Source organism: Saccopteryx bilineata, chromosome 6 (genome assembly GCF_036850765.1).
Source record: "Saccopteryx bilineata isolate mSacBil1 chromosome 6, mSacBil1_pri_phased_curated, whole genome shotgun sequence".
Classification (NCBI taxonomy): Eukaryota; Metazoa; Chordata; class Mammalia; order Chiroptera; family Emballonuridae; genus Saccopteryx; species Saccopteryx bilineata.
In genome coordinates this window covers 201116931-201144491 of record NC_089495.1, presented here as the reverse complement: position 1 = coordinate 201144491, position 27561 = coordinate 201116931, and the positions used below count along the sequence as shown (strand labels likewise).

Sequence of the window (27561 nt, the reverse complement as noted above, 5' to 3'; positions counted from 1 at the left end):
GTTATCAGTATGGCTCGTGTTCCTTGCTTTCTGGCAGAGAGTAAAATTTTCAATAAGTAGGAGAGGAAAATAGGCCAGTTGGCTCAGTGGTAGAGCATCAGGCCAGCATGTGGATATCCCAGGTTCGATTTCTGGTCAGGGCACAGAGGAGAAGTGATAATCTGCTTTTCCACTACACCTCTTTCCCCTTCTCTCTCTTTCTCCTCCTCCCACAGCCATGCCTCGATTGGTTCAATCACATTGGCCCAGGGTGCTGAGGATGGCTCTGTAGAGCCTCAGGTGCTAAAAATAGCTCAGTTGCAAGCATGGCCCCAAACGGGCAGAGTATCAGTCCCAGACGGGGGTTGCCAGGTAGAACCTAGTGGGGGCACATGCGGGAGGCTGTCTATTCTCCCTCCTCTCAGTTGGAAAAGAAAAAAAAAAGGTAAATAAGCTAAAAAAGATAGGCATGTACCAGCCTGCCTGATAACCTGTGAAAGAAGTTATATAGCAGCAGGTCCTCAGTTTCAATGAAGCTCATGCAGATAACCTTATTCTGAGGGTCCCTTTCACTTCCAGAACAAAAAAGTAAACTAGGCCTGACCTGTGGTGGTGCAGTGGATAAAGCATCGACCTGGAATGCTGAGGTTGTAGGTTCAAAACCTGGAGCTTCCTTGGTCAAAGCACATATGGGAGTTGATGCTTCCTGCTCCTCCCCCTTCTCACTCTCTCTCTCCCCCCCTCACTAAAATAAATAAATAAATAAATAAATAAATAAATAAATAAATAAATAAAGGTTAAGGATTAAAAAAGAGAGAGTAAACTAGACTTGGCTTTGAATCCTGGCTCACTACCTATGCTTCCATAGGCAAGTTATTAAAATCACCTTCCACGCCTCAGTCGGCAGCGCCAGGACGGACCTGAGAACGCTGTGCTGATGTAAGAAAGACGAAATGAGAGCAAGAGGAAAGGGCGTTAACGCTGAGTCACGGTACTGTGATAGGGTAACCGTGTTCCTTCATGGAGGACAGAGGACCTTTCACCAATGGAAGATGCTCGACAACTCAACTTACCCTTTTTAACTTCTGTTTATTTGGCCGAGTCTGACCCACATACTTGTATAATTTTCGATGTTCAATTTTTCTTAAAATCTCTCGTGCTGCATCCAGATGGGGATCAGAAGAGTGTAAAATCTCCAGAAAAATGTTATCTGTCAATTTGATAAAATTTTAGTTATATTAAAAGAAACACGAAAGATGTATGAAGACTCATACCTTGTTGTACCTCTGAAGTGATTTCAAGTATTTTACAAGTGTAGGCACACTATGGTTATAACAATGAGAAAAAAACATTTTTTTAAAGATTGAAGTGAAAAAAGAAAAAGCCTTTGTAAACGTTCCAGTCAATGTCTTGGATTCGCTTTCAGGTGATGTAATGAGGGGGAAAGGGTGGTTATGAAACAAGACTTCACTGGATGGCCCTGGCCGGTTGGCTCAGCGGTAGAGCGTCGGCCTGGCGTGAGGGGGACCCAGGTTCGATTCCCAGCCCGGGCACATAGGAAAAGCGCCCATTTGCTTCTCCACCCACCCCCCTCCTTCCTCTCTGTCTCTCTCTTCCCCTCCCGCAGCGAGGCTCCATTGGAGCAAAGATGGCCTGGGCGCTGGGGATGGCTCCTTGGCTTCTGCCCCAGGCGCTAGAGTGGCTCTGATCTCGGCAGAGTGACGCCCCAGAGGGGCAGAGCATCGCCCCCTGGTGGGCAGAGCGTGGCCCCTGGTGGGCGTGCCGGGTGGATCCCCGTCGGGCGCATGCGGGAGTCTGTCTGACTGTCTCTCCCCGTTTCCAGCTTTAGAAAAAAAAAAAAAAGACTTCACTGGAGTGAAAGATTGGAAGCTGGGTTACGGGTATGTGTTTTGTTTCGTGTTGTATAAAAAGAATGACACTTGGCCCTGGCCAGTGGGCTCAGTGGTAAAGCCTGGCGTGTAGATGTCCTCAGTTTGATTCCCAGTCAGGGCACACAGGAGAGGCGACCATCTGCTTCTCCTTCCTTCTCCTTCTTTCTCCCCCCCTCCCACCGCAGGCATTGCCTGATTGGAGCAAGGTGGCCCTGGGTGCTGAGGATGGCTCCATGGCCTCTGCCTCAGGAGCTAAAACTATGACATGGTTGTGGAGCAAAGGAGCAACAGTCCCGGATGGGCAGAGCATCGCCTCCTAGTGGGCTTGCCGGGTGGATCCTGGTTAGGGAGCATGCTGGAGTCTGTCTCTCTACCTCCCCTCCTCTCATGAAAATTTAAAAAAAAAAAAAAAAAAAAAAAAAAAAACCCACAAAAAAAACCCCCACTCTATTAGGGATGTGCCTGGTTCAAAGCATCACATCAGGAGTCACAGATGAGCTTTGTTACCATTAATATTAAGTTCCAGCCACTGGTTAAGGCAACAATCCCCAGATGCATTTCCCCCTTGTAATTAAATAATCTATAAGGTGATATTTTGAGGCTGTAAGATTATTCTAATAAGCTTTCAACTCATGGTTCAGCACTCATTAGCATTCCTTCAGAGAATCCATTATTATATTTTACAAAATGAGTTCTCAGTGTAAAAATACATTTAATAAGGGAAATCAGTATTCCACTTCTAATTTTTGGTTTAGTTATGAGTGGAAAATGACTTAAAAGTTACAAGTGTAAGAGGGACTCTCTATGAATTGCCTACATGTATATATTTTTTAAAACTATAAATTATAGAATGAAAATTTTCCTCTATTATGTTTCCTCTGATTATATTTTTTGAAATAAATAGTAAGTCTGTCAATTTCAGTAGTAAAAATTTGGGCTTATATTCTGACCAGGTGGTGGTGCAGTGCCTGGAACGCAGAGGACCCAGGTTCCAAACCACGAGGTCACCGGCTTGAGTGTGGGATCACAGACATGACCCCAAGGTCTCTGGCCTGATCACTGGCTCAGCTAAGCCTCCTAGTCAAGGCACATATGAGAAAGAAATCAATGAACAACTAAGGTGCCACAACTATAAACTGACACTTCTTATTTTTCCCCGTTCCTGTTTCCCCCACTCAATTTCATTTTCCTAGTAATTTGTCATATTTTACAATAGTATCTATGTGCAAGGGGTTAGAAAGAAGAACATTGGGTCTTCAAAGACAGTCAATGAGCCTGACCAGGCGGTGGCGCAGTGGATAGAGTGTCGGACTGGAACGTGGAGGACCCAGCTTGAGCGCGGGCTCATCAGGTTTGAGCAAGGCTCACCAGCTTGAGCCCAAGGTCGCTGGCTCCAGCAAGCGGTCACTGGGTCTGCGGTAGCCCCCCACTCAAGGCACATATGAGAAAGCAATCAGTGAACAACTAAGGAATCGCAACGAAGAACTGATGTTTCTCATCTCTCTTTCCCTTCCTGTCTGTCTGTCCCTATCTGTTCCTCTCTCTGACTCTCGGTCTCTGCCACACACAGAAAAGAAGACGAAGAGACACTCCTCAGTGCGCACGTGGCCACGTGCTGCAGACAGCCTGGCCCAGCAGCGTGGAGCGGCAACAGCACCCACACAGGAAGCGAGTGTGACCTTGGCTGTGTGCCAGGCCGCTCAGCTTCTATTGTTTTTGCTCATTTTCGGAGCTGCCAGCCTTCCTACTGATTCTATAAGCTGTGTGATTGCTATCTCGTTTTATTTTTGGTTAAAACGTCTTTGGCTCCCAGCTTGGCAGCCCAGGGCTCAGGCTGGGGTTCACTCTTTGGTCTGCTCCTCTGGCTTCTCTGATCTTTCCTGCGTGGTCTACCGTTCCCACATGAGAGCCAGCTGGGGCCCTCACCTATCTTCCTCCCTGCCCACAGCGGCGGGTCCGGCTTCTGCTGAAGTGTGCAGAAATGGTCCTGGCATCCTGTGTTTTGCTACAAAAATAATGTTAGAAGGGTGAGTCAGTTTTTTGGTGTTAGCCTAAATGAGGCCAGCGGCATTCTAAGTTAGATGGTAGTAAATATTGGGGACTTATGTGCCAAGGACTGTGCTAGGTGCTATGCCTCATTTCAGTGTCCCAACAAAAGTATGTGCTAGGCTCTGCTTGGACAGCTCAGGTGGTTAGACTGTGGTCTTTTTCTTTTTTTAAGATTTTTTTTGTATTGATTGATTTTAGAGAGAGAGGAGAGAGAGAGAAAGGCAGGGAGGGGGGGGAGTGGGAAACATTAACCCATAGTTGCTTCTCGTATGTGCCTTGACCTGGCAAACCTGGGGTTTCAAACCGGTGACCTCAGTGTACCATGTAGACGCTTTATCCACTGCGCCATCACAGTCAGGCTAGATAGAGTGTTGTCTGGACACCCCATGGTTGTGGGTTTGATCCCTGGTCAGGGCACATACAAGAATCAACCAATAAACGAAAAGATGGGTGGAGCAACAAGTTGATGTTTCTCTTTCTCTCTAAAATCAATCAATAAATAATGTATATGTTAGGTATTATTACTCCTATTTTACATATGAGGAAAGTATGGTTTAGAGAAGTTAAATAACTTTATCAAGGTTATCTTGTTAGTACAAAGGAGAGATAAAACTTAAACCCAAAAGTATAAAATCACTTGAGAAGCTCAATCCATTGCAGTGTTTGAAAAATAACCCATCTGCAATCTAGGGACACCTTATACTTTATCTGAGATGGACCATCTGGGTTACCTTCTAGTTCTTACCTGTTAGCTTAGTGAAGGCTTCCATGTCATCAATTGCTGTAGAAATGTGATATTTTTTTCCTTCAGCACCTGTAATCTCTATGTAGGGGTCTGCTTCAAGTAAAGCATCCGTAATCCTAAAGAACATTTAATAAACATTTATGCTTGTGAGAAAATTGAAATATGTACTTTAGGCCTTGCTTGGGAAATAAAATCTTGAGACGGTATGTTCTAAAGACACCTGTTACTCGATCATACTAAGTAAGTACATGGGGATTCGTGGGCTGCCCATTTTTACCATGTTCCAGGCTTCATGGCTGGGCTTTACATCCATTGTCTTATTTAATCTTTCCAATAGTAACATAGCTAGGTGCAATCAGCCTTAATTTTATAGATGCAGAAGTTATGTAAATTTCTATTTCATCAAGTTGGGAAGAAGCAGTACCACACTTTTAACCTTGATCTCTCTGACTCTAAATTAAAAACTAACAAACAAAAACAACAACAAAACTCTCCACCAAAGTAACAACCACACAAATGAGAATGTAGTCTCGCCTGACCTGTGGTGGTACAGTGGATAAAGCGTCGACCTGGAAATGCTGGGGTCACCGGTTCGAAACCTTGGGCTTGCCTGGTCGGGGCACATATGGGAGTTGATGCTTCTAGCTCCTCCCCCCTTCTCTCTCTCTGTCTCTCTCTCCTCTCTGTCTCTCTCTCTCCCTCTCTCTATCCTCTCTAAAAATGAATAAATAAAAAAAATAAAAAAAATAAAAAAAAAGAATGTAGTCTAACTGGTCTGCTCCTGACAAAAGTCGGGGGGGAAGGAATAGAAAAAGATCAACTTCGCCTGACCAGGCGGTGGCGCAGTGGATAGAGTGTCAGACTGGGACGTGGAGGACCCAGGTTCGAGACCCCAAGGTCGCTGGCTCATGCAAGGGGTCACTCAGTCTGCTGTAGCTCCCCGGTCAAGGCACATATGAGAAATCAATCAATGAACCACAACAAAGAATTGATGCTTCTCATCTCTCTCCTTTCCTGCCTGTCCCTCTGACTCTTTCTCTTCCACAAGAAAAAAATAAGAAAATGAAAAGATCAACTTCCTCACCACAAACATGATCATAAAAGGCTTCTAATAAATCACTTTAAAGGTATTTTAGAGGCATGGTGCTAACTGGACTCATACAGAACTTCTGGTAACTCCACATGGGGTCTGAGTCCCTACAGACTAGGCTATGCTTCTCTGCAATGGATCAGGTGAAGTGCCCGTCAGTTTTACTATTTGCTACTAATTTTGATAACCAATTGACAGGGTAAGGACAGAGATGAATCTTAATTCTTAAAATTAACATTTGCTATTAATTTCCGAATGTCAATTATCCACATCCCATCTCTCACCTTGATGCTGACATCTGACACATTACTGCAATGTCTTCATGTCTGGCCTAAGCCAGCCTTTCTGCCCTTCATATATCCCTGTTACTCACTTTCCAACTCTTTCTCCAACCAAGTTCAGTTTACTTTATGCAAGTTTTGTTTTATTTAAAAAAAAAGTTTAACTGTATTCCCTTAAAATTCCCTTGAATTTATCTAGAAATATCAGCTTGTTCCACGGATGATACATTAGAGCAAACCATCATAGGATTTTTTTTTTTTTTTTGTATTTTTCTGAAGCTGGAAACGGGGAGAGACAGTCAGACAGACTCCCGCATGCACCCGACCGGGATCCACCTGGCACGCCCACCAGGGGCGAGGCTCTGCTCACCAGGGGGCAATGCTCTGCCCCTCCGGGGCGTCGCTCTACCGCTCTACCGTGACCAGAGCCACTCTAGCGCCTGGGGCAGAGGCCAAGGAGCCATCCCCAGCGCCCAGGCCATCTTTGCTCCAATGGAGCCTTGGCTGCGGGAGGGGAAGAGAGAGACAGAGAGGAAGGAGGGGAGGGGTGGAGAAGCAAATGGGCGCTTCTCCTATGTGCCCTGGCCGGGAATCAAACCTGGGTCCCCCGCATGCCAGGCCAACACTCTACCGCTGAGCCAACCGGCCAGGGCCCATAGGATATTTTATAAGGAAATAACAATTGAATTTCTTACATGGCATCAATGATGTTGCCAACTCTGTGTTGATAAGCTCGGCGGTGTAAAGAGTTGCGGGTGTGGAACATGTCATACAGATTCATAACCTCCTGCAGGGAGACGTGAAATAGATATTAAGGTAGGATCACAGGATGCTACCCCTGTTAGCAGATAATTACCTAAAACAAGAAAAAGGGATGGCAGTAGAAACAAAGGCTATGCCCTAGGGCTATTTCATTAAAATCCCTGAGCTCACTAAAAAATGCCACGACAAATTAGCAAAACTATTCATTGGTTTGCAACATTCATTATTAGTAACTCAAAATCTATTGTTTTAACCCTGTAGCAGGTACTGTTTTAAGCATCTTTCACATATTTTTTAATCTTCCCAGTAACTCTAGAAATCAGATATTATTCTTATTCTTCATTCTCAAAAGAAAGACTGCCTGGCCTGTGGTGGTGCAGTCGATAAAGCGTTGACTTGGAATGCTGAGGTGGCTGGTTCGAAACCCTGGGCTTACACAAGCAAGCAATGAACAACTAAAGTGAAGCAACTATGAGTTGAAACTTCTCACTGCCTGTCCCTCCCTCTTTCACTTTTCCTTGTAAAATCAATAAAGTAAAACCTTTTTTTTGTGTGTGTGTGGCAGAGACAGAGAGAGTCAGAGAAAGGGACAGACAGACAAGAAGGGAGAGAGATGAGAAGCATCAATTCTTTGTTGCGATTCCTTAGTTGTTCATTGATTGCTTTCTCATATGTGCCTTGACCGTGGGCCTTCAGCAGACCGAGTAACCCCTTACTCGAGCCAGCAACCTTGGGCTCAAGCTGGTGAGCTTTGCTCAAAACAGATAAGCCCGCGCTCAAGCTGGCGACCTCAGGGTCTCAAACCTGGGTCCTGTGCATCCCAGTCCGACGCTCTATCCACTGCGCCACCGCCTGGTCAGGCTCAAAAGAAATACTTGTATAGTACAGTAATATACTACTCTTCAGTCATATGACTTTTATCTAGCAGGAACCCAAGGTCTTTAGTATTTTAACTATATAAAACACTAACATGGTGAGATTAAGGGTAAGACTTGAGCTACATTTGCTGAGTTGAAACTCCAGCTCTGCCATTTCTGAACTGCACGCCATTGCTGGGCTGTACTACGTTCATCTCTTAAGTGGGATAACAGAGTGTCTATCGCATAGGGTTGTAAGGACTGAGCTAATTCGTGGAGAGCAACTAAAACAGTGCTAGGCACAATAATCAGCAAGTATCACTGTAATTTTTACGATCATTTAACAACACAGTACAAGTGGAAAGAGCCTGAAGATATTTCTAAACACTCAGCATGAAGTAAAGAGACTGACAATTTACCAGGCACTGCCTTTTCCAAATGATTGAACGGTTACTTCTAGATTTCAACCTAGGAACTATACCTTCCTTATTGTCCCTCTGACACAACTTACCTTATCTCTAGTACAAATCTGCATCATATCCTGTACTTTACAGACACGGGTAAACTTAAGACAGCGCTTATAATCAAAGTTATTTTGAATTCCAAGATGATGGCAGTCCCTAGAAAGATTCCAAAACACAGAGAGAAAAGTTTTCAACAAGGTGAGTGTACCTTAAATATTCATACTAAATTTATACAAGCATTTCATTTTTATTGTATTTCTTTACATAAAGAAAAAAATTTATATGTTTAAAGTAAAAGATTTTAACCAAAAATGTTTTGAAGTGTTCATTGCATACCTGGCAAAATAATCCCATTTGTCCACATCAATGCCATTTCTTTTATTGGCTACTATCTCATAAAGGAAGCTCTTCTCTTTAGGACGCCCTTTATATGGCCACTAGAAGACAAGAAAACTCATTAAAAGTTTTAGGATAAGAACAAAATGTAGCCTGACCAGGCAGTGGGGCAGTGGATAGAGCGTTGGACTGGGATGTGTAGGAACCAAGTTTGAGACCCCGAGGTCGCCAGCTTGAGCGCAGGCTCATCTGCTTTGAGCAAAGCTCACCAGCTTGCACCCAAGGTCGCTGGCTCGAGCAAAGGGTTACTCAGTCTGCTGAAGGCCCACGGTCAAGGCACATATGAGAAATTAATCAGTGAACAACTAAGTGTCCCAACAAAAAAAAGAACAAAATGTATCACCCTGTCTGGATAGCTCCACTGGTTAGAGCATCGTCCTGAAGCGTAGAGGTTGCAAGTTTGTTCCTCGCTCAGGGAACATACAGAAATAGATTGATGTTCCTTTCTCTCTATTACTCTCTCCATTCCTTTATCTAAAACCAAAAAAAAAAAAAAAAAAAGCCTGACCAGGTGGTGGCGCAGTGGATAGAGCGTCAGACTGAGATGCGGAAGGACCCAGGTTTGAGACCCCGAGGTCACCAGCTTGAGCGCGGGCTCATCTGGCTTGAGAAAAAAGCTCACCAGCTTGGACCCAAGGTCGCTGGCTCCAGCAAGGGGTTACTCGGTCTGCTGAAGGCCCGCGGTCAAGGCACATATGAGAAAGCAATCAATGACCAACTAAGGTGTTACAACGAGAAACTGATGATTGATGCTTCTCATTTCTCTCAGTTCCTGTCTGTCTGTCCTTGTCTATCTCTGCCTATGTAAAAAAATAAATAAAAAGTAAATAAAAAATAAAACCAAAAGAAAAATATTAAAAAAAAAAAAATGAGATCTAGCCTAACCAGGCAGTGGCAATAGTGGATAAAACATCGGACTGGGATGCAGAGGACCCAGTTTCGAAACCCTGAGGTCACCAGCTTGAGTGCAGGCTCATCCAGCTTGAGCGTGAGTTCACCAGTTTGAGGGCGAGGTCACTGGCCTGAGCACAGGATCATGTACATGACACCATGGTTGCTGGCTCGAGCCCAAAGGTTGCTTGATCAAGCCCACGGTCGATGGTTTGAGCAAGGAGGTCACTCATTCTGCTGTAGCCCCCCCCCCCCGTCAAGGTACATATGATAAAGCAATCAATGAACAACTAAGATGCCAAAACGAAGACTTAATGCTTCTCATCTCTCTCCCTTCCTGCCTGTCTGTCCCTATCTGTCTCCCTCTCTGTCACACAAAAAAACCCCAAATCAAAGCGAAGCAAATCAACTGTATAGATATGAAAATTAAAAACAAATATTTAAATGGGAATGTGAGATAATGTAAAAGGTTATTTCCATTTAATACCTAAATTAATAGAAAAGAAAAAAAATGTTAAGGTATAAATATCCTGTTAATACTAAAGCTTTTTAGTATTTAGTGCCATTGACACGATCCAAACTCTACTATACTTCCCATAACCAACAAACTGTTCTCTTGGTTTAAAAATCTTTAAAAATTATAAGACCCAATAATGAACTAGAAAGAATATTCCTCATATGTTAATGCTGGAATTCATACATAGAAATAATACTATCTTTCAAAATAGCCACACATCCACCCTAAATGATATGTACCACTCAAAGACTTTTTGGAGCTCCATTTTTTAAAAACATGTTTTAATTTATTGATTTGAGAGAGAGAGGAAGGGAGAGAGACAGGAACATCTGTTCCTTTGTGTGCCAGGACCAGGGATAGAACTGGCAACTGCTGCACTTCAAGGATGATGCTCTAACCAACTGAGTTAGCTAGCCAGAGATGGCACTCTAGTTTTTGCAAATAAAATATTTGCTAAAAAATCTACCTCTTTATTTTACACATAGATCTGTGTGTGTGTGTGTGTGTGTGTGTGTGTGTATGAAAACTTTAAAAACCTCAGAGGATGCCCTGGCCAGTTGGCTCAGTGGTAGAGCGTCGGCCTGGCGTGTGGGGGACCCAGGTTCGATTCCCGGCCAGGGCACATAGGAGAAGCGCCCATTTGCTTCTCCACCCCCCCCCCCCCCCGCCTCCTTCCTCTCTGTCTCTCTTTTCCCCTCTCGCAGCGAGACTCCATTGGAGCAAAGTTTGCCCGGGCGCTGAGTACAGCTCCGTGGCCTCTGCCTCAGGCGCTAGAAAATGGCTTCAATTGCAGCAAAGCAATGCCAAAGATGGGCAGGGCATCGCCCCTGGTGGGGTTGCCGGGAGGATCCTGGTCTGGCGCATGCAGTGGATAGAGCAACAACCTGAAACATTGAGGTCGATGGTTTGAATACTTACTTGGGCATGCCTGGTCAAGGCACATAGAGAAAGCAACTACTACAAGTTGATGCTTCCTGCTTTTCCCTCCTCTTTCTCTCTCTCTCCCTCCTCTCTCTCTCTCTCAAAATAAATAAATAAAATCTAAAAAAAAAGAAAAAGAAAGAATCAAGAAATGACTGGATGAGCCCTGGCTGGGTAGCTCAGTTGGTTAGTCTTGTTCCAATACACCACATTGTGGGTTCGATCCCTGGTCAGCGCACATACAAGAATCAGACAATGAAGATATAAATAAGTGGAATAACAGCCTGACCAGGCGGTGGCGCAGTGGATAGAGCATTGGACTGGGATGCAGAGGACCCAGGTTTGAGACCCCGAAGTCGCTAGATTGAGCACGGGCTCATCTGGTTTGAGCAAAAAAAAAAAAAAGCCCACCAGCTTGAACTCAAGGTCATTGGCTCCAGCAAGGGGTTACTCGGTCTGCTCAAGGTCCACGGTCAAGGCACATATGAGAAAGCAATCAATGAACAACTAAGGTGTTGCAACGTGCAATGAAAAACTAATGATTGATGCTTCTCATCTCTCTCCATTCCTGTCTGTCTGTTCCTGTCTATCTCTCTGTCTCTGAAAAAAAAAATAAAAAAAATAAATAAATAAATAAGTGGAATAACAAATCAATGTTTCTTTCTCTCTCTCTTTCCCCCCTCTCTAAAATCATTAAAAAAATTAAAGAAAAACACAACTAGATAAAAAGCATGAGTCACTTCAATTAAGTGTCCACAAACTTACCGATTCTTTCTTGAAGGGTGATTCAGGTGGTCCTGCAATTTGTTCCTTGACAAAGCAAATATCTTCTTCAGGAATGAGGCCATACTGTTGCATTACAGGTTTGAGGTCATTAGAATCAATCAGATGCTCAAACATATTAACTGAGCCCTGTTCATGCTAGGAAAAGTCAACATAATATGGTCTGTTATAGAATCTTATCATTTAGAGATATCCTAGATTATCCAAGATACTCCTGATTTCAGATAATTCAGCAATAAGATTTACTGCATATAAATTACCTAGTTTCCAACTACTGTTTTGCAGATTTTTTTTTTTTTGGGGGACAGAGAGAGTCAGAGAGAGGGATAGATAGGAATAGATAGACAGGAAGGAAGAGAGATGAGCATCAATTCTTCATTGTGGCTTCTTAGTTGTTTATTGATTACTTTCCCATATGTGCCTTGACCGGGAGGCTACAGCAGAGCGAGTGACCCCTTGCTCAATCCAGCGACCTTGGGCTCAAGCCAGAGACCATGAGGTCGTATCTGTGATCACACGCTCAAGCTGGATGAGCCTGAACTCAAGCCAGAGACCTCAGGGTCTCGAACCTGGGTCCTCCGCGTCCCAGTCTGATGCTCTATTCACTGCGCCACTGCCTAGTCAGGCCTGCAGATAATTTTTAAAACCTACACATTTGTCTATATTTTACTATAAACTTTTTATACACCAGTTCATTATTTCATTAATATATTTAATAAGTACTGCACAGTACAGTATAGAAGACTATCATTACCAGGGCATACAGGTGGAACTCCATTTTAATGAAGACTGCTATGAAATTCAGTTCTATTATTTAATCAGCTTTAAATCCTGAAGTTACAAGTTCTGTTAGCATCTCAGCTTAGTGGTCAAATGAAATAAATGCAAATTTGCCAGTAAAGCCTGACCAGGCAGCAGCGTGTGGATAGAGCATCGGACTAAGACACAGAGGACCCAAGTACAAAATTCGAGGTCAGTGGCTTGAGCGCGGGGTTGTTGGCTTGAAGCCCAAGGTTGCTGGCTTCAGCAAGGGTCATTGACTCTGCTGTAGGCCCCTGGTTAGGGCACATACGAGAAAGCAATTAATGAACAACAAGAAGCCGCAATGAAGAATTGATGCTTCTCATCTCTCTCCCTTCCTGTCTGTCTCTCCCTATCTGTCCCTCTCTCTGACTCTTTCTCTGGCTCTGTCAAAAAAAAAAAAAAAAAATGATTTGGTAAGTCAGAGAATGGGGAAAAAAATTTCATTATATGTCTTTTTTTTTTTTTTGTATTTTTCAGTTGCTGGAAACGGGGAGAGACAGTTAGACAGACTCCCGCATGTGCCCGACCGGGATCCACCCAGCACGCCCACCAGGGGGCGATGCTCTGCCCCTCCGGGGTGTCGCTCTTTCGAGACCAGAGCCACTCTAGCGCCTGCGGCAGAGGCCAAGGAACCATCCCCAGTGCCCGGGCCATCTTTGCTCCAATGGAGCCTCGGCTGCGGGAGGGGAAGAGAGAGACAGAGAGGAACGAGAGGGGGAGGGGTGGAGAAGCAGACGGGCGCTTCTCCTGTGTGCCCTGGTCAGGAATCGAACCCGGGACTTCTGCACGCCAGGCTGACGCTCTACCACTGAGCCAACCAGCCAGGGCCTCATTATATATCTTATAAAGAATTCCTCAAAACAATAACAAAAAGATAATGAATTTTTTAAAATGGGTGCAACACTGTCTTGGCTGGATAGCTATGGCAGTTAGAGCATCGGCCCAAAGCGCAGAGGTTGCCAGTTTGACCCCTGGTCAGGTCACATAAAGGAACAGATTGATGTTCTTGTCTCTGATTTCCTCTCTCATGTCCTCTCAAATCATACAATAAACATTTAAAAAAGCCCAACAATTAGCACCTAGGACACCTGGGCCTCCAGTGCCAGCTATACCATTTAACAGCTTTGTGGTTTATGGTGCATCGATACATCTGTGCATTTCACTTTCGTTACACTTGTGAAAATGAAGATAATGCCGCCTTCCTTACAGTCCATGAGAATCAAATAAAACAGAGATAAAAACACATATATACCCGAACACTGTCTTGGGGAAGTACATGATAACACAGCAATGGCTGCTGCTTTCACAGTCTTTATTTCATTGGCTACTGAATACGGGAATACGTACCCTCCACTGCACATCCTCACGAGCGAGTGGAATAAATCTTCCATCAAACATATGAGAAAATGGCCCATGACCTTAAAACAAAAGCAGTCTTAGAACAAGAAAAATGTAAAACCTGACTTGATTAGTCTTAAATCTTTTTAGTTTTAATTTGGCTAGCAACAGAAATCAGTAATTTGTAAATACATCATAAAAAGAAACAAATCCTACCTCCCTAGTTTCTAAAAACAAGAGAACAGAAAGCAGAATCACATGGGAAAGTAATCTCTTCATAGACAGCTCTCTGAGTCACCAGACTCACATAACTCTGATGAATGGACAGTTTTGCGTTAATTTAAAGGAATATTTATGGCAAAAACTTTTGGGCCCTGGCTACTTAGCTCAGTGGTAGAGCATCGGCCTGGCCTGTGGATGTCCAGGGTTCGACTCCCAGTCAGGGCACACAGGAGAAACAACCATTTACTTCTCTACCCTTCCCCCTCCCCTTTCTCTCTTCCTCTCTCTCTATTCTCCTCCCACAGCTATGGCTTGATTGGTTGGATAGCTCCATGGAGTCTCTACCTCAGGTGCTAAAATTAGCTCGGTTGTGAGCATGGCCCTGGATGGGCAGAGCATTGGCCCCAGACGAGGGTTGCGGGGTGGGTTCCAGTCAGGGCACATGCAGGAGTCTGTCTCTCTATCTCCTCTCCTCTCACTTAGAAAAAACAAACAAACTGGCATCTGCAGGTTGAATATCTGTTTAATGAACTAAAACAGCAGTTTTAAGACAATCTGCTGGGATAGTAAAATAAAATATTAGAACTTTATTACTCTCATCCTTTGAAAACATCTATTTTTATGTAAATTTTATAATGTACATAATATATTTAAAGTAAATATACACCTATTACGGCTGTTTCTTGCATTTTTACTGAAGATATGAACCATCAAAAGTAAAAGCCACAAGTTTATCTTATTTAAAAGTAATTTTAACGTTTCACAACATTTAGTAATATGAAAATTGGTTGAGGTAAAACTGTGGGATTATCAGAATTTCTGGGTCATTTCTGGGCTGGAGAGGGAGCCCACCTGGACCAACCCTGGGCCTTTTTGCATATCACAGTCTACATCAGTGGTGGTCAACCTGGTCCCTACCGCCCACTAGTGGGCGTTCCAGCTTTCATGGTGGGCGGTAGCGGAGCAACCAAAGTATAAATAAAAAGATAGATTTAACTATAGTAAGTTGTTTTATAAAGATTGATTCTGCCAAACTTAGCTAAAATCCAACATAAAGTACTTGGTAAGTAATTATTATAATATGCTTTAACGTGCTGTAACTCCGCTTTATAAATTTTGTAAGTAAAGATACTTCCCTACTTTATTAATCACTATTACTGTGGAACCAGTGGGTGGTTAGAAAATTTTACTACCAACAGAGATAGAAAAGTGGGCGGTAGGTGTAAAAAGGTTGACTACCCCTGGTCTACATAAAAGCTCCTTACTGTAGTACTTGGACTCCAGGGGACTAGAGTAATGATTCCTAATCAAAAAACCAGGAATCTGTTTAATTTATCATCTGGGTGAGTATTAGTTGTACTGAAATCTCCAAGGAAACAAATCAAAGAGAGTGCCCTATCCCTTTAAGTATCTGGGTATTGAAACACAGACAATGCAATTCTTGCCCTGAAGGCACACACCGATTCTTGGGGTCCTCCTAGGACTAAACAACAAGGACAGGGGTAAAACTCCTGTGATAAAAGAATACAGTCTTGCCTGACCAGGCGGTGGCACAGTGGATAGAGCATCGGACTGGGATGCAGAAGGATCCAGGTTCGAGTCCCCGAGGTCACCAGCTTAAGCGCGGGCTCATCTGGTTTGAGCAAAAGCTCACCAGCTTGGACCCAAGGTCGCTGGCTTGAGCAAGGGGTTACTCGGTCTGCTGAAGGCCCGCAGTCAAGGCACATATGAGAAAGCAATCAATGAACAACTAAGGTGTTGCCACGAAAAACTGATTGATGCTTCTCATCTCTCTCTGTTCCTGTCTGTCTGTTTCTATCTATCCCTCTCTCTGACTCTCTCTGTTTCTGTTAAAAAAAAAAAAAAAAAGAATACACTCTTGCCCTGGCCGGTTGGCTCAGCAGTAGAGTGATGGCCCGGCGTGTGGAAGTCCTGGGTTCGATTCCCGGAAAGGGCACACAGGAAAAGCGCCCATCTGCTTCTCCACCCTTCCCCCTCTCCTTCATCTCTCTTCCCCTCCCCTCCCACAGCCAAGGCACCATTAGAGTAAAGTTGGCCTGGGTGCTGAGGATGGCTCCAGCAGCAATGGAGCAAGGCCCCAGATGGGCAGAACATCACTCTTGGAGGGCATGCTGAGTGGACCCTAGTCGGGCACATGCAGGAGTCTGTTGACTGCCTCCTCACTTCTAACTTCGGAGAAATACAAAAAACAAACAAACAAACAAACAAACAAAAGAATACAGCCTTGTCTGGCCTATGGTGGTACAGTGGTTGGAGCATTGACCTGGAATTCTGTGGTTGCTGGTTTGAAACCCAGGGCTTGCCCAGTCAAGCCAAGTACTATGAGTTGATGCTTCCCTTTCCTCCCCCTTCTCTCTATATCCTCTTTCTAAAATCAATAAATAAATCTTAAAAAAAAAACCAGTCTGTCTTTCTTTCTCAAAGGAAAAGGATAATATTCTTTTACTGGGATTTATTTTTATTTTATTTTATTTTATTTATTCATTATAGAGAGGAGAGAGAGAGAGAGAGAGAGAAGGGGGAGGGAGGAGCAGGAAGCATCAACTCCCATATGTGCCTTGACCAGGCAAGCCCAGGGTTTTGAACCGGCAACCTCAGCGTTTCCAGGTTGACGCTTTATCCACTGCGCCACTATAGGTCAGGCTTTACTGGGATTTAAATGGCCAAAGACTTCTGATGGGTCAGGGAAGAGAAGAAATTCTCAGAATCTGTAAATCTGCTGTTAATCTGCTAGGGCAGATTATGCAGTCTAAGTGAGAAAAATGGATCCGACAAAGTAATTAAAGGTGAAATGGCAGCCTGACCTGTGGTGGCGCAGTGGATAAAGCATTGACCTGGAAACGCTGAGGTCGCCGGTTCAAAACCCTGGGCTTGCCTGGTCAAGGCACATATGGGAGTTGATGCTTCCTGCTCCTCCCTCCCCCTTCTCTCTCTCTCTCTCTCTCTCTCTCTCTCATTCTCTCTCCTCTCTAAAAAATTAATAAAAGAAAAATTAAAAAAAAATTAAAAAAAAAAGGTGAAATGGCAATTTTATTCAATAAGAAGGATAAAAGAAAAAAAACAAACTCACATCATCCTAAATAGAGCATTCAGAAAAATCTCATTATCAGAAAGTCCTTTCACATAATTTCTAGCAACGATATTCAACATGGGAGAGTCACTGAAAGGCAATTAAGTAAGTAAATAAATAAATAAAATAGCAATGCCTTTGTCATACGGATCATTCTAGGAAGAAGCAATGGCATGTTTATATTAATGTTAATTGAAGAATTAAAACACAACTTTCATATTACCCTTGGTTAGTTAGAATTTTTTTATTTCAAAGAGATGGAGCGTTATGGCTTGACATAAGAGCGCTGGTTCTTTGTATAACTTACCGAGGTCATGGCAAAGCCCAGCAATCTGAACACAGAGCATATCTCGTTCACTTATCAGCAGCTCTGGCTGTATTTCACTCAGTCTTTTAACTAGACATCCTGCTAGATAGCCTACACTGCAGAAAAAAAGCAAAACAAAACAAAACGAAAGTCAACTCCTTTGTTGGAAAGATAAGTGAAACTTCTGGTCCTTAAGAACTTGAATATGTTTCTCAAATATTGTAATATAATATCTAGGGCAAGTTAACAGAATGATGTATTTCAGAACTTGGCAGGAACACACAAACAATTTTAAAAGCAGGACCTCTTGGCTCAGCATCACTAGTCATTAGGAAATGCAAAAATCAAAACCATAATGAGCCTGACCAGGCGGTGGCCCAGTAGATAGAGCATCGTACTGGAATGCGGAGGACCCGGGTTCGAAACCCTGAGTTTGCTGGCTTGAATGTGGGCTCATTTGGTTAGAGTAAGGCTCACCAGATTCAGCCCAAGTTCGCTGGCTTGTGCAAGGGGTCACTCCATCTGTTGCAGCCCCCCGGGTCAAGGCACATATCAGAAATCAATCCATGAACAACTAAGGTACTGCAATAAAGAATTAATGCTTCTCATCTCTCTCCTTTCCTGTCTGTCTGTCCCTCTCTGTGACTGTCACAACCCCCCCCCCAAAAAAAAAACCCTCCCACAATGAAACAGCACCTAACAACAAGTAGGATGGCTAATGTCTAAAAACAAAACAAAAAGGCCTAAATTAATTAATAACAATTATTACTCTGGATGTAGAGAAATTAGAACCCTTGTGCACTGTTAAAGGAAATGTATAATGGTGCACCCGCTAAAGAAAACAGTATGGTGGTTCCTCAAAACATTAAAACTAGAATTACCATATGATTCAGCAATTCCAATTCTGTGTACATACCCCCAACAATTGAAAGTAGGGTCTTTTAGATACATTTACACACTCATGTTCATAGCAGCACTATTCACAATAGCCATAGAAGCAGAAACAACTGCGAGTCCAACGATGAATAAAGGGATAGAAAAAATGTGATATATACAGACAACAGAATATAATTCAATCTTAAGAGTAAGCAAATTCTGACATATGCTCCAACATAGGTAAACCTTGAAGAAATTATTGAAAGTGAAATAGTCCCCAAAAGATAAATACTGAATGATAACAGTTATATGAAGTACCTAGAGTAGTACAATTCATAGAAAAACCAAGTAGAATGGTGGTTGTCAGGAACTGGGGAGGGAGAGGAACGGGATATTATTATTATTACTGGATGGGTATAGAGTTTCAGTTTTGCAAGAGGACCAAGTTCCGCAGCTTGGTTGCACAATAACGTGGGTGTACTTAACTCTACTGAACTGTGTACTTAAAATGGTAAGAAGGTAAATTGTATAATCTATGTATTTTAGCACAATTAAAAAATATATATGCAGAAATTCTGCTTCATAATTGTAACACAGATTGAAGATAAAAATGCCTACCAAATGTTAAATGAACTTTTGGTACTTCCCCTGGAAAGTAATTTCTGAATGAAAACAGTTATCTTTCTTCTCTAAATGCTGAGCTCTGTGGGGATTCAGACAATTACTATCTTGTTGGTTTGGTAGTGCCTAGTAAGTTTTCAATAAATATTTGTTGATGAATGAATGAACACTTGAGTGTTCTGGATAATTAAAAATGCTTCAAAATAATAATAAAAACAAATGTGGCCCTGGCTGGTTGGCCCCACGGTAGAGTATTGGCCCACTGTGTGGAAGTCCTGGGTTCGATTCCCAGTCAGGGCATACAGGAGAAGTGTCCACCTGCTTCTCTACCCCTCCCCCTCTTCTTTCTCTCTCTCTCTCTCTTCCCTTCCTGCAGCCAAGGCTCCACTGTAGCAAAGTTGGCCCAGGTGCTGAGGACGGCTCCATGGCCTCCACCTCAGGCACTAGAATGGCTCTGTCCGCAACAGAACAACGCCCCAGATGGGCAGAGCATCGCCCCCTGATGGGCATGCCGGGTAGATCCTGGTCGGGTGCATGCAGGAGTCTGACTGTCTCCCCGCTTCTAAATTCAGAACAACAACAAAAAAAATTTTTAAATAAATAAATGAACGAATGAATGAATAAAAATGTAATGTGGTGAATACTGCATGAAAATCTGGAAAACTGTCTAGTTCTTCCCAGCTTATGTCCTACGGATCTTCATTTTATAACGGAAAAGCTGACTAAAGTCTCATCTTAGTTGTTCGTAAGAGAAGTGCCACCTTCTCTGAACTTGTGAATGCTCTTGTGATTCACACATTTCCTGGTTTCAGAGGGTAATCTGCACACAACTAAATAGGGGCTATAGGAAAATTGAATAATCAAACTTACAAATAGCCTGACCTGGGATGGTGCAGTGGATAAAGTGTCAACCAAGAACACTGAGGTTGCCAGTTCAAAACCCTCGGCTTCCCTGGTCAAGGCACCTACAGGTAGCATCTACTATGAGAATGCTTCTTGCTTCTCCTTTCCTCTCTCACTCTTTCTCTCTCCTCTTTCTAAAAATCAATAAATAAAATTTTACAAAAAACTTACAAAGTTAATCATACCAGTAACCAACCCAATTAGCTCTAATATTTTAAGTAATTTTAAATATTTAGCTTTAAAATAACATTTGAACACAAATATTTCAACGAAATGATCTCTCAATAGACACCCATTATCCTTCCATGAAGGGTCTGAGGTGGCTTATAAGAATACACAGCTCACAACAATACCAAGATGGCAGCAGAGTAGGCAGATGCACAGACTCCCAGCTCATACCACCAAACTGGATTACAAATTAATTTAGGAATAATCACCGTGAAAAACCAACTTTGGACTAAAAGAACAGGTCTCAAAAACCAAGGAGCAAAGAAGAAGACACACCGAGCCTGGTGGGGAGTGTGGAGGCATGATGGGGGCTCCCCAGCTTCCAGGAGTGAAGGGGGGAGTTGAGGCTGAGAACCCAGAAGGGCTCTCCTTACAAGGAGAAGAGCAGAAAATATGGCTCACAGCCACTTGCCTGGGGACCTAGGAACAAGGTGGGCTCAGAGGTCTGTCTTGCCTTCCAAAAGGAAAGGGAGGAGAGAGAGACAGACAGTGATGGGATGAGGAATGCATGGGATGACCTGAAAAGCTGGCTCATCCAGTGTGGAGGCAGCCATAGCTGGGGGAGGGGTTGATCCCTCCATACAGCACAAGCCTAAAGTGGTTACAGGTGACCCACCTTCAGAAAGTTCTCCAGCTCCAATCAGAGCAACAAGACAAAGCTGAAAAGAGTAAGTGGGGAAGAGGGGCAGTAACTCAGGTCTCCATGGAGATCTGGGATATACCTCCCCCTAATGAAGCCTAGAAAGCACACCCCACCCCCAGAGAAGCTGGCAGATCAGGCCTTCAGAGTCTCAGGTTACACCCACACCATTCCTGGATACAATTTCAAATAAGCCCCCTGCTGAGATCAGTAAACAAGATTGCCACAGAGTTAAGAAAACTGAGAAGAAAACAAACAAATCAAGACTTCAAAGTGGCTCTACTAGGTAAGGAGACCTCAACCGGAAGAAGCCTACAAGTCATACAGAGAATGGGTAGGCAGAGAAGCATAAATCATATGCTTCAACAAGATAAATCCTCAGAAAAAGTCCTGGAAGAATTGGAAGTAATCAAATTACCGGATGCAGAGTATAAAATAATGATTGTTAGGATGCTTAAGGATCTCAAAGCTACAATGGATGGACTTAATGAACACCTCAATAAAGAAATTGTAAGCATCAAAAAGGACATAGAAATCATAAAGAAAAACCAGACAGAAATGACAAACACAATATCAGAAATGAAGACTACACTAGAAGGAATTAAAAGCAGGCTGGATAAAGCAAAGGATTGAATCAGTGACTTAGAGGACAAGATAAGCGAAAGCACGGAAGCAGAAAAGCAAAAAGAAAAGAGGATCAAAAAGTCTGAGGAAATTCTAACAGAGCATTGTGACAACATAAAGAGAAACAATATCCACATAATAGGGGTTCCTGAAGGAGAAGAGAAAGAACAAGGTCTAGAGTAGCTCTTTGAAGAAATTTTAGCTGAAAATTTCCGTAACTTGATGTACGCAAGAGTCACACAAGTTCAAGAAGTAGAGAGAACCCCATTAAAAAACAACCTAAAGAGACCCACACCAAGACATATCATAATCAAAATACCAAAGCAAAGAGATAAAGAAAAAATATTAAAAGCTGTAAGAAAAAAACAATCACCTACAAAGGAACACCCATATGGATGACATCCGACTTCTCAACAGAAACACTTGAGGCCAGAAGGGATTGGCAAGAAATATTCAAAGTAATGCAGAACAAGACCCTACAAACAAGACTTCGTTATCCAGCAAGACTATCGTTTAAAATTGAAGGAGAGCCTAACCAGGAAGTGGCGCAGTGGATAGAGTGTCAGACTGGGATGCGGAAAAAACCAGGTTCGAGACACCGAGGTCGCCAGCTTGAGCGTGGGCCCATCTGGCTTGAGCAAAAAGCTCACCAGCTTGGACCCATGGTCGCTGGCTCGAGCAAGGGGTTATTTGGTCTGCTGAAGGCCCGCGGTCAAGGCACATATGAGAAAGCAATCAATGAACAACTAAGGTGTCGCTACAAAAAACTGATGATTGACACTTCTCATCTCTCTCCATTCCTGTCTGTCTGTCCCTATCTGTCCCTCAGACTCTCTCTCTGTTCCTGTAAAAAAAAATTAAAAAATAAAATTGAAGGAGAAATTTAAAACTTCCCAGACAAAAAAAAAACCTCAAGGAATTCATCACAACCAAACCAATGCTGCAAGAAATGTTAAGGGGCCTGCTGTAGACAGAACAAAGAGGGGGAAAATTATATATATTAAAAGAGGAATATAGATTTAAAGAAAAAAAATGGCAATAAACAACTACGTATCAATAATAACCTTTAATGTAAATGGATTAAATGCTCCAATAAAAATACATAGGGTAGCTGAATGGATAAGAAAAACAGGACCCATACATATGCTATCCACAGGAGATGTACCTCAAAACAAAAGATACACATAAACTGAAAATAAAAAGATGGAAAAAAATATTTCAGGCAGATGTAAATGAAAAAACAGCTGGGGTAGCAATACTTATAACTGACAAAACAGACTTTAAAACAAAGGCTATTGTAAAGGATAAAGAAGGTCACTACATAATGATAAAGGGAGCAATCCAACAGAAAGAAATAGCCTTTATAAATATCTATGCACCTAATAGAAGCACCTAAATATATAAAGCAGATTTTGATGGACATAAAGGGAGAGATCAACAGCAATACTATAATAGTAGGGGATTTCAATACCCCACTAACATCAATGGATAGATCCTCAAGAAAGAAAATTAACAAAGAAACAGCAGACTTAAGGGACACACTAGATCAACTGGATTTAATAGATATCTTCAGAACCTTTCACCCTAAAGCAGCAGAATATACATTCTTTTCAAGTGCGCATGGTACATTCTCTCGGATAGACCACATATTAGGGCATAAAACGAGTCTCAACAAATTTAAGAAGATTGAAACAATATCAAGCATCTTCTTTGACCACAATGGCATGAAACTAGAAATCAACTACAATAGGAAAACTGAAAAACCCTCAAACACTTGGAAACTAAACAGCATGTTATTAAACAACAAATGGGTCAACAATGAGATAAGGAAGAAATTAAAATTTTCTTTGAAACAAATGAAAATGAGCATATAACAACACGAAATCTGGGACACAGCAAAAGCAGTCCTGAGAGGGAAGTTCACAGCATTACAGGCATACCTTAAGAAGCTAGAAAAAGCTCAAATAAACAACTTAATCCTGCAACTATAAGAACCAGAAAAAGAACAGCAAGTAAAGCCTAGAGGAAATAGAAGGAAGGAAATAATAAAGATCAGAGTGGAAATAAATGACATAGAGGCTAAAGAAACAATATAGAGGATCAATGAAACCAAGAGCTGGTTCTTTGAAAAAGTAAACAAGATCGATCTTAGCAAGACTCACCAAGAAAAAAAGAGAAAGGACTCAAATAAATAAAAATAGAAATGAGGGTGGAGAATAACAATGGACACAGAAGAAATACAGAGGATTATAAGAAAATACTGTGAAAAACTGTATGCCAAAAAACTAGACAACCTAGGTGAAATGGACAAATTCCTTGAAAAACATAATCTTTCAAAAATCAATCTGGAAGAATCAGAAAACCTAAATAGACCAATTACAACAAATGAGATCAAAACAGTTATTGAAAAACTCCCAACAAACAAAAGCCCTGGGCCAGATGGCTTCACAGGTGAATTCTACCAAACATTCAAAGAAGAACTAACTCCTATCCTTCTCAAGCTATTTCAAAAATCTCAAGAGGAGGGCAAACTTCCAAGCTCCTTTTATGAGGCGAGCAAAATTCTGATTCCAAAACCAGGCAAAGACAACACAAAGAAAGAAAACTGTAGGCCAATATCCCTGATGAATTTAGATGCTAAAATTCTCAACAAAATATTATCAAACCGGATCCAGCAAAACATGAAAAAAATCATGCATCATGATCAAGTGGGATTTATTCTAGGGAGGCAAGAACGGTACAATATTCGCAAATCAGTATGATTCATCACATAAACAAAAAGAAGGAGAAAAACCACATGATAATTTCAATATATGCAGAAAAAGCATTCGATAAAATCCAGCACCCATTTATGATCAAAACTCTCAACAAAGTGGGAACACAGGTAACATACCTCAACATGATAAAGGCCATCTATGACAAACCCACAGATAACATAATTAATGGGCAAAAATTAAAAGCAATCCCCTTAAGATCAGGAACAAGGCAGGAGTGCCCCTTTCACCACTTTTTTTTAAAATTATTTTTATTTTATTTATTCATTTCGGAGAAAAGAGAGAGAGAGAGAGGGAGGTGGGGAGGAGCAGGAAGCATCAACCCCCATATGTGCCTTGACCAGGCAAACCCAGGGTATCAAACCGGCGACCTCAGCATTCCAGGTCAAGGCTTTATCCACTGCGCCACCACAGGTCAGGCACCTTTCACTACTTTTATTCAACATAGTACTGGAAGTTCTAGTTATAGCAATCACTCCAGAAGAAGAAATAAAAGGCATCCAAATTGGAAATGAAGAAATAAAACTATCATTATTGCCCTGGCCGGTTTGCTCAGTGGTAGAGTGTCGGCCTGGCGTGAGGAAGTCCCGGGTTCGATTCCCGGCCAGGGCACATAGAAGCACCCATTTGCTTCTCCACCCCCCCCCTCCTTCCTCTCTGTCTCTCTCTTCCCCTCCCGCAGCCAAGGCTCCATTGGAGCAAAGATGGCCCGGGTGCTGGGGATGGCTCCTTGGCCTCTGCCCCAGGCGCTAGAGTGGCTCTGGTCGCGGCAGAGCGACGCCCCGGAGGGTCAGAGCGTCGCCCCTGGTGGGCGTGCTGGGTGGATCCCGGTCGGGCGCATGCGGGAGTCTGTCTGTCTCTCCCCGTTTCCAGCTTCAGAAAAACAAACAAACAAACAAACAAACAAACAAAAAAAAAACAAAAAACTATCATTATTGCCCTGGCCGGTTTGCTCAGTGGCAGAGTGTCGGCCTGGCGTGAGGAAGTCCCGGGTTCGAATCCCAGCCAGGGCACACAGGAGAGGTGCCCATCTGCTTCTCCACCCCTTCCCTTCTCCTTCCTCTCTGTCTCTCTCTTCCCCTTCCACAGCTGAGGCTCCATTGGAGCAAAAGATGGCCCGGGCACTGGGGATGGCTCCTTGGCCTCTGCCCCAGGCGCTAGAGTGGCTCTGGTTGCGACAGAGTGACACCCCAGATGGGCAGAGCATCGCCCCCTGGTGGGCGTGCCGGGTGGATCCTGGTCAGGCGCATGTTGGAGTCTGTCTGACTGCCTCCCCATTTCCAGCTTCAGAAAAATACAGGCCCTGGCCGGTTGGCTCAGTGGTAGAGCGTCGGCCTGGCGTGCAGGGGTCCCGGGTTCGATTCCCAGGGCACACAGGAGAAGCGCCAATCTGCTTCTCCACCCCTCCCCCTCTCCTTTCTCTCTGTCTCTCTCTTCCCCTCCTGCAGCGAGGCTCCACTGGAGCAAAGATGGCCCGGGCACTGAGGATGGCTCCTTGGCCTCTGCCCCAGGCGCTAGAGTGGCTCTGGTCGTGACAGAGCGATGCCCCAGAGGGGCAGAGCGTCGCCCCCTGGTGGGCGTGCCGGGTGGATCCTGGTCGGGCGCATGCGGAAGTCTGTCTGACTGTCTCTCTCCATTTCCAGCTTTGGAAAAATACAAAAAAAAAAACAACGAAAGAAAAATACAAAAAAAACCCCAAAACAACAAAAAAAACACTATCATTATTTACAGATATGATATTATATATAGAAAACCCTAAAGTCTCAGTCAAAAAACTACTGGACCTAATAAATGAATTCAGCAAGGTGGCACGGTATAAAATTAATACACAGAATCAGAGGCATTTTTATAAACCAAAAATAAACTGTAAGAAAGAAAAATTAAGAAAACAATCCCCTTCACTATTACAACAAAAAAAAAATAAAGTATCACTTGACAGGGTGGTGGCGCAGTGGACAGAGCATTGGACTGGGATGTGGAGGACCCAGGTTCAAGACCCCGAGGTCGCCAGCTTGAGCAAGGGCTCATCTGGTTTGAGCAAGGCTCACCAGGTTGAGTACAAGGTTGCTGGCTCGAGCAAGGGGTCAATTGGTCTGCTGTATCCCCCCGGTCAAGGCACATATGAGAAAGTAATCAATGAACAACTAAGAAACCGCAACGAAGAATTGATGTTTCTCGTCTCTCTCCCTTCCTATCTATCTGTCCCTGTCTGTCCCTCTCTCTTACTCTGTCTCTGCCACACACACAAAAAAATAATAAATAAATAAAAATAAAGTACTAAGAATAAATATAACCAAGAGGTTAAAGGCTTGTACTCGGAAAATTATAAAACATTGATAAAAGAAATCAAGGAAGATATAAACAAGTGGAAGCATATACCGTGTTCATGGTTAGGAAGAAAAAACATCATTAAAATGTCTATATTACCCAAAGCAATTTATAAATTCAATGCAATTCCTATGAAAATACCAATGACATATTTCAAAGATATAGAAAAAATATTTCAAAAATTCATATGAAACCAAAAAAGAACACGAATAGCCTCAGCAATCTTGAAAAAGAAGAATAAAGTAGGTGGTATCACACTTCCTGATATCAAGTTATACTACAAGGCCATTGTACTCAAAACAGCCTGGTACTGGTATAAGAACAGGCATATAGATCAATGGAACAGAACATAAAACCCAGAAATAAACCCACACCTTTAAAGACAACTGATATTTGACAAAGGAGGTAAGAGAATACAACGGAATAAAGACAGCCTCTTCAACAAATGGTGTTGGGAAAATTGGACAGCTACCTGCAAAAAAATGAAACTAGACCACCAACTTACACCATTCACAAAAATAAACTCAAAATGGATAAAAGACTTAAATGTAAGTTGTGAAACCATAAGCATCTTAGAAGAAAACATAGGCAGTAAGATCACCGACCTCTCTCGCAGCAATATATTTGCCGATTTATCTCCACGGGCAAGTGAAATAAAAGACAGGATAAACAAATGGGAGTATTTCAAACTAAAAAGCTTTGGCATGGCTAAAGACAAATAAAAAGGCAAACTACACAATGGGAGAACATATTTGACAATACATCTGATAAGGGGTTAATAACCAAAATTTATAAAGAACTTGTAAAAATCAACTTACAGGAAGACAAACAATCCAATCAAAAAATGGGCAAAAGAAATGAATAGACACTTCTCCAAAGAGGATCTACAGATGGCCAACAGGCATATGAAAAAATGTTCAACATCACTAATCATTAGAGAAATGCAAATTAATACCACAATGAGATATCACCTCACACCAGTCAGAATGGCGCTCCTCAACAAAACAATACAGAGTAAGTGCTGGCGAGGATGTGGGAAAAGAGAACCCTCCTGCATTGCTGGTGGGAATGCAGACTGGTGCAGCCACTGTGGAAAACAGTATGGAGATTCCTCAAAAAATTAAAAATGGAACTGCCTTTTGACCCAGCCATCTCACTTTTAGGAATATATCCAAAGA

The 27561-nt window shown here is 42.8% G+C and overlaps 1 protein-coding gene across 2 annotated transcripts in view; it reads right to left on the bottom strand.

The window, feature by feature from the left end:
• SAMHD1 (SAM and HD domain containing deoxynucleoside triphosphate triphosphohydrolase 1) overlaps positions 1-27561 on the bottom strand; it is a 61461-nt gene that overhangs the window by 14507 nt on the left and 19393 nt on the right. For both annotated transcript variants that reach the window (XM_066234403.1, XM_066234402.1), the window contains exons 5-12: positions 17390-17505; positions 13779-13849; positions 11610-11765; positions 8456-8556; positions 8167-8275; positions 6732-6823; positions 4666-4781; positions 1053-1189 (exon numbers count right to left, since the gene is read on the bottom strand). In XM_066234403.1, the coding sequence (XP_066090500.1) occupies positions 1053-1189; positions 4666-4781; positions 6732-6823; positions 8167-8275; positions 8456-8556; positions 11610-11765; positions 13779-13849; positions 17390-17505 (898 nt within the window). The remainder of the gene's footprint in view (positions 1-1052; positions 1190-4665; positions 4782-6731; positions 6824-8166; positions 8276-8455; positions 8557-11609; positions 11766-13778; positions 13850-17389; positions 17506-27561) is intronic.